The sequence below is a fragment of the Taurulus bubalis genome (genome assembly GCF_910589615.1).
Source record: "Taurulus bubalis genome assembly, chromosome: 2".
NCBI lineage: Eukaryota > Metazoa > Chordata > Actinopteri > Perciformes > Cottidae > Taurulus > Taurulus bubalis.
In genome coordinates this window covers 12178866-12186779 of record NC_136590.1, presented here as the reverse complement: position 1 = coordinate 12186779, position 7914 = coordinate 12178866, and the positions used below count along the sequence as shown (strand labels likewise).

The 7914-nt window shown below is 40.5% G+C and overlaps 1 protein-coding gene across 1 annotated transcript; it reads right to left on the bottom strand.

Annotated features, from left to right (window-relative positions):
• Positions 1 to 1370: 1370 nt before the first annotated feature.
• On the bottom strand, positions 1371 to 7419 carry LOC306753479 (glycylpeptide N-tetradecanoyltransferase 2-like; the record flags this gene model as incomplete). The annotated part of the gene is made up of 11 exons (XM_079237344.1): positions 1371 to 1492; positions 2120 to 2257; positions 3052 to 3216; positions 3328 to 3498; positions 3671 to 3779; positions 4334 to 4504; positions 4650 to 4766; positions 5289 to 5380; positions 5525 to 5643; positions 6923 to 7067; positions 7306 to 7419. The coding sequence occupies 11 exons, from the start codon at positions 7417 to 7419 to the stop codon at positions 1469 to 1471; spliced, it is 1365 nt and encodes a 454-aa protein (XP_079093470.1). The 3' UTR covers positions 1371 to 1468.
• Between the last annotated feature and the right edge of the window lie 495 nt (positions 7420 to 7914).

The following is a 7914-nucleotide window of genomic DNA, read 5'->3' as shown; positions in this document are numbered from 1 at the left end:
TCAAAGCATGTCATCAACCCCTCTGCTTTTCTTTGTCTTTGGGTCTGATACTGTTCACGCAAGCGCACATTTGATTTATGTTAATGTTTTTCTTATGCATTCAACAATACAATGCAAAGCAGGTGACGTCTGCATCTGCGCTCCCAAATAGTTGCTCGCAATACAATGCTCGTTGTAATGTTAATGCTGCAGTGCCCCCTGCTGTTTATAGTTAGATATTGTATGCACCTTGTCGTTGTATAGCTAGTTATCAGGGCATTTGTGTGGTCCAAAACAGTGGCGTTTTTACGATTTAAGGACATTGGGGGCTTAGGCTGGGGGGGTTTCCTCCTGCTCCTGCTACGTTTAACTATAAGCAAAGGATCTGAAGTCTTCTTCCCCCATTGTTGATAATTGATTTCAAATATTGTTACATGTACTTGGCAATAAACCATATCTGTTTTTCTGACATCTAGAACACACACGTAATCTTACAGATATAAACAATACCTTGGTCATGGTAGTCTACCTTTTTTTGGATCAATTTTCTGTGATGTTTGTCATAAGTAATTTGGAGTTCTTTAGCAAACCAATGTTAATCATATGGCGTTAAATCTCTGAGGTTTCAGGGTTCGGGGTGGACATGAGCATTAGATCTTGTGAGTTGGGTTTGCCAATACTAGGGAAACAACTGGGATTTATATAAAGTAATCAACATCTTTACTCACATGTGGCAGAATTAAGCAGCCTCAGCTGTACGTTTTGTTTAATGCGCTAATTAGCTAAGATGATGACAATGGTCCATATGATGCTAGTTGAATATTGCTGATGTGAGCATGCAGCTCACAGCACCACGGTGTCTCCTTACAGCCTCACAGAGCTTCTAGTCGGGCTTCTCGACTCTAGTATTTATGTGATTGATTAACATTTAAGTGCCAAGGTTTCCCGATCCCCATCTCAGAGATGTTGTGGCTTCAATTTAATGTATGATGCTTGAATAAATATTTGACTCAACAGCAACTTGCTGCTGTGAAAACAATGTCCCTATGCATTAGATAATCCATCTAATGTCACCAGAGATATGTACAAATTTCCTGTTGAAATACCCAAAGACCAACGCTCACACGTACACTCACACACACACACACACACACACACACACACACACACACACACACACACACACACACACACACACACACACACACACACACACACACACACACGTACACTCAGTTCTCCATCATGTCAGAAACAATCATTTCCTGTCGCAGAAACGCTGAATAAAATAACTGACATTCAGATGATGAATGTATTTACAAATGAAATTCTGTCTTTATTATTTTTCCTTGATTTGTGAGTGAGCCGGTATACAGATTGTCTTTTTTTAATCTCGATGCATGCTGCTGGTGATGATGTTTGATGCCCACTGTGCTGCCAACCATGGTCTTTCCTTCTTCACCACTCCACCACTTCTTCGGTTAGTTGGTTAGTTGGGGAACACCAAGCCCACCTGTAAGACATACAGCCGTTACTGCTGGCAGCTGTCAAACACATCAATCATCTCTACTGAGCCTGTATGTGTTACATGTGTGACATTAAGAACACAACCATATTCAGCACTGCTGCACTTTGCATTTCTGCATTTTACCCAAAGTGTTACTGTTTTAGGCAAGTTCACAATTTGCTGCTAATGTCAGAGCGATTTTTTTCTGCTATAATGACATAATTTCCACCAGCTTTATTGTGTGGCAATAAATGAAAATGTATATGATGAATCTGGGCACATAAAAACAGTTTTCAAAGATTTGTTTCGGTTTTTGACAAGGTCATTCTAGAAATGTGATTTAGTTTACCCCCTTGTTGCACTTAAATTAACTGCTTGAATGACCCATGTTTCAATGTGTCATTAGAATGATCCAATGTATAGTATAGGCCCTCGATAAAGCCGTAATGACAAAGGTATGTGCATGAGGAGACATTAATAGTAAAGAGTTTCATTCTACTTTTCGATGATGAACTTCAGATCTGGATTGTATTTTTTCAGCAGAGAGGAATGCTGTGGATGACTTTGGGCTTTGAAATTACAGAATAACAAGTGACATGTCTTGGCAGGAGGAGATATTTCAGTATTCTGTACCTTGTCTGGGCTCATATTAGGACACATCCAGTTGTACAGATAGTAATGTAGACTCTTGTCCATGATGCTGAACTTGAGGTTTTCCAGGAAACTCTTGTTATCCATCATGTCGAGAGCAGAGAAGACGTCAAACCCTTTCTGTCAGTGAGGAAAGGGAGCATTTATTTTGTTATCAAATATACACATAAAAAAGATACATATAACATAACACTTTATAACACTAATTTTGAGTACGTTGATTATTTAACTGCCAGAATTTCTGTGGAAAAGATCCTGGAAAATGATGTTGAGAAAATAGTGGAAACTCTGATTCCATTGTTATGCTGTTTAAGAGTAAAAAAAAAATCATGTTTTCTATAAATTGGCTACTCAAAGAACCATTATTTAGCTTAAGAACCATTTGAAGAGGGTTCTTTATTGAACCTTTTTTTCTTTAGGTCAAAGAACCAGAAATGATGCCTTAAAGAACCATTTTTATAAGGTTCTTTGAGGCACCATTATAGGTTCTTTGAATGACTATTTAAGGAAATGGTTCTTAAAAGAACCCTGGTTTGAAAGGTTCTTTGTGGAACCAGAAATGGTTATTCTATGGCATCACTCTGAAGAACCATTTTCGGTTCCAGATGGCCCAAACAAATATTAATCAATTAAGTTGAATCAACTCAAATTATTTTATTTAATCCGGCACAAGTAAATTAGATTTGACTAACCCTAATTAAGTTGATCCGACTCGAGTGAGTTATATTGAACCAACATAATTGCTTCTAGCTTAAAGAAAGCAGTTTGATCATGTGGAAATCCTTTCCATGATTTTATTAAGTTAGTTGAAAGCGTCATTTTTTTGAGTGCACCTTCATTTTTTTGTGTGTATGTAGGTTTAATTCAAAAGCCTTGTGCATGTATTAATTGTTTAGATTTTTTGACGCACTTACAGATTTAGCCATGACCAGTGTGTCCTCCATCAAGTCGACTGGGTCGGTGGTCCCGGCCACGTAAAGGAGATGAGCTGCTCTCAGGCCAGTGTGGACTGGGTGATTCAGCACCCTGGAGGAGACGCTGTAGAAACTCACCACGTCTGTCAGTGTGCCAGCATCACCCTGCGTGTGAGAAGGGGAATACACTCTTAACTACTCCAGCAAAATGAGCTTAAACTGTACATAAAACATTTTAAATTTGAATTAACATCAACAAATTGTAAGGCGCCAGACCTCTACTACATAGGTGTCAATCACACTCTCTCTGGGTAACAGCCAGTGCTCTACTTCCTGCAAAGACAACATGGAGCTGAGGTGAAACCTGCGGAGGTTTGCCTGCAGTAGTGCGTGGACCCCAACCACATCTTCTTTAGTCAGAGGGCGCAGACCTGGAGTCTTTGTCACCTGGGAAAAAGAGGAGGAAAACACACTTTCAGTAAGCTTCAGAGTTGCCTGCATCTTTACATATTTTGTATGCACCCTTTTGGTCAGTGAGTTGAAGACTCTGATGTCAGGTCAATGTCAGACTGTAATGGCACTAATGGGTTTTAGCCTCTAGGTGGCAGCACAAACTAACCTCAGGCAGACGGTAGAACTTGAGCGCTCTCTGCAGGTTCATGTTCTGTCTCAGGCCCGGGTAGCTCACTTCGGTCAGCTTCCGGGGATTAAGAGGGCGAATCCAGTACCTACAATGTTGAGTTTGTTTATTTGGTAGGGACACTGAAGGTGGAATGTTGCTTGCATAAGAACTGTTCTGAAAACAAAGACTGCATGTTTGCTCATTAGAGGAACGAGAGTGACACCCATAAACAGATGAAGAAGTTCCATGTTTTATTTCAATATGAATGTGTTAAAGACCCTGGATATGTATTTCTCCATAACATGACACATTCTTTACTAAATTAGCCATTAATACCGAGTAAGACTTTGGGTTTCACACTTAAAAACTCGACTAATCTGCTTCACCAGGACTGTGTGGGTGTGGTTAGATCAGATTTGATTCACTGGGACCTGGCACTTTTCTCACCTTCCTACAAATGCATCTGCTGCTTCAAACAAGTAAACAAAGCAAAGACAAAAACAGAACTCTTGTGACTATGGCAGAACATTTTGTGCAAGTCAAAACCCATCCCTCATTATACAGGAGGAAACGTATTGAGATTTTTCAGGGTCATTAAAGTGCTAATTGTGTCTTCACTTTGCCTTTAGATCAAATGTTAATCAACCCTGTCTACTATACCTGCAGGAGCTTAGTGGTGTGGGCAGCACGATGCCAGCTGTGTAGACAGCCTGGTAGAGGCCCTGCTGGTTGACCCGTCTGGTGAGCTCTCGGATCAGAACTGGAGTCACCCGCTTGAGGCGCAGCTTCTTATGAACACACAGGAATTTGACCTGTGGCATCCGCTTCTCCCTGCAGGAGAGCACGTTTTGAGCATTTGGTTTGACACTTGAAAGTAAAATTGCTACAGTTTGGTCGGCAAGTGCTCTGAATGCTAATATACCTCATCAGATATCATACAAACACACATCTTTGGATACATTTATGAGCTACTCACGTCTCATACACACGGACATCTGCAGGAAGAGCGGCAATGAAGCCGACTAACTTGTTATTGGTGTGTACTCGCACACCACAGTTCCACTGGGACAGACAGTTAGGAGGTTGTAAAGCCCTTAAGAGGAAGAGAGGGGCATTGTCTGTAATATTGGTCTGTGAATACATGCAGGGGTAGTTCAATGAACTTTGATTAAGGAAACATTTTGATAAAAGTATTAAGCATGAGATGACTCAGCTGAATAAATACAGCAGCTTTCTTTAACCTCAAGGCCAAAGACCTGTGTCAGTTCCTGGAATGCTATTGTTAATTATTCATATCTAAGTACATTTTTTAAAGGTTTTGTTCCCTGAAGTATACCGTTTATGCAGATCACAAAGCAAAAAGGCAGCAAAGTGAAGTGAGGCGATTAGAGTAGCCGGCTTGTAACTGATTAACGGTTTGTCGGAGGGTCAGGCTGGAAAGTTGACAGGAAAAAATTATGTTACCCTTTTTAGACTCTCAATGCCATCATTCCTTTAGTGCAACTCAGAGGCTTAAATTCATGTGTTGCAGTGAGGTGAACATGTTTTCAATACATTTTACTGATACAAAAATCAAGAAAACTAAAGGGACTAAATACGCATGCTTGAAGCTTACCATTGCAGATACTCCGGCAAGAACTCACTTCTCATAGTGTTGTCATCCTCTTCCATGTAGTTCTCATTGAGCAGAGTGCAAAGCTCTCTCAACTGCAACGATAAGATGTAAAACATGGTGAATTTGCCTGGATGTGATTCAATTTATCTTTAGATTCATGCAAATAAAAGTACTGGTCCTTACCTCCGAAAATGATATAGTTTCTAACTAAAGAGTAACTTACAGTAATGACTTACCACAGTTGGGCTGCTCAGGTCCAGAGTGTCCCATGAGAAACCTGAAGGTAGGGAGTAGGGCTCATTACGGAGACTAGCTTCACCCTCTGCTATTGGGCCATGAGTCACACAACTGTCACCTGAGGACACAAATATAAAGACACATGAGGGAACTTCATTCTCAATGTTGTAATTATAGTAAATTACTTCTGGACTTCTGGTAATGTTTTTTTTTTAAATTAATTATCTGTAATAAGGACAATACTAAATAGGTTTTAGGTATTTTTCTTCTTCTAACCATTTATAAGCATAGATTAAATGGGATTTGGACAATAATGTCTATGCAACTGACAAGTGCATCTATATTGAGTTAAAATCCATGAAATTAGTGAAGTGGCATAGAGGCTGTAATCACCAGTGGAGTTAAAGGTATCCGTAGCAACGTTTTGATGAGCATCTATTTTTTGTGTCATGTTCTCTGCCAGCGTATACCCACAGGTGCCATACAAACGTGCACAACCAGGGGGAATATGATCACACGTCTGCCCACAGATCTAGCTGTAAAACGTAGGAGCGTGCCAATAAAATGATAGAAGTGGTTTGATGTAAACAATGAAGATTTCCAAATGATCAAAGGAAGGATTTGCAATAGTGTTGACTTTATGCTCAGTGAGTAGCACATTTTTTTTTATATGTAAAGGAATATTTTAGCATTTTGGTAAATATGCATGCAGGCTTTCTGCAAGAGAGTTAGATGAGAAGATTCATACCACTCACAAGCAGCGAGCCTGTCCAAGGTAACACAATCCACCTCCCAGCGCCTCTAAAGCGCACTAAATATGTCATGACTTGTAGAAAACCAAAGTGTAAAAATGTCAATTTGTCCTTTTACAGTGGGTAACTATGTCTTCTTGATACCAGTAACTTCCTGAAGTCTCTCCGGGTTTGCCCGGAAACTGCTGGTGGCTATGAAATAATCCTGTACATTATATCCCATTACAACAAAATCCACATATTTTCACTCCCAACTCCTCAAATGGTGCATGCCCCTCGGCATCGGAGACCAGCGCAACAGGTACTCCTCTAGAGTTGTTTATTTAACCAAACATATTTGACGAGTACACTTGAGTGTTTTTGTACTGATTAAATAAACAATAAATAATGTGTTAATTAATGAGCTTTAGAGATGCTGGTAGACATTGTTTAACCGTTGGACTGAGCCAATCCAGCTGTTTACGCTAAGCTAAGCTAAGCGTCTGCTGGCCATGGCCTGATATTTAACGAACGAATGGTATCGGTCTTCTCATCTAATCTCCTGTTGAAAGCAAAAAGGGTATCTTCCAAAAATGTCAAACATTTGCTTCGGTATAAGTTTGAGCAAATTTAGTTTTTAGACTATTTCAACAAATAACGTCTTACCCAGTCTGGGGACAGGCTGTGTGTCCCAGAAATGGTAAGTGTGTGTTATGGCCTGCTGCAGCGTCTTTGGCAGACTTGGGCCCAAGGAGAAGAGGTGGAGGGCTCTCTGGATCTCCTGCTGCTTCATCTCCGGAAGAGCGTCCAGCTAGGGCAGGACAAGGACACGTTACTATCATCTCTCCCAAGATGTTTGATGTCTGACCATCACACAGCAGCATAACTCAAGTTGATCAGCCAAAATCGATAATTTTAACATTTACCTGTTTCATGTGGCATGCGGAACATCCACGGGCAAGTTTATGAGCATTCACATTGCAACAAACACAGACAAGCATACGTACATCCCTGCACGTATGCACTCACACTCTGAGGAACACACAAACCATAGCAAATGGATCCCTGGGTCCTTCTGGTTTCCAGGCATCTTCCTTCTTTTGCTTCTTTTGGCTCCCTTTTAGACTCTTGTTCTCCGTCAGCTTCTTATCACTAAAAGACATGATCACGCACTGACGTTCTTGTATATTGTAAGGGTGTATTTTACTAACTGAAGAAACAGAGAACTGAAAATACTGAGAGACCTTGAAGCTGAGGGTGAATCGGGGTGTTTTCTAACACATTTGTGGTTTTTCAGCTCTTATCTTGCCGAGCAGCGATGGGAGGAGAGTGACCGCCTCAGTCACTCACCCCACTCCCACCCAGTTGATAGATAACAATATTAACAATTAAATAAACTTCTCACGGTCTTCATATGTCAGACAGCTGCTAGATAGAGCGCTGCGGCAGATTAAAGCATATAGTACCTTGATCCTGGCTGCAGATTTAATTGGTTGAAGTTCTCTAATTGCAGAGTTCCCATATAGTCTTCCACTTAAAAGTCAGCACTTTGTCAAGGAACTTTTTATCTCTTGTAGACTTGATAATCTTTGCCTGTTTTCAGTATAATGCACAGTATGTTTACACTGACTCAGCAATTTGGCCACTGTCAGGTTCTT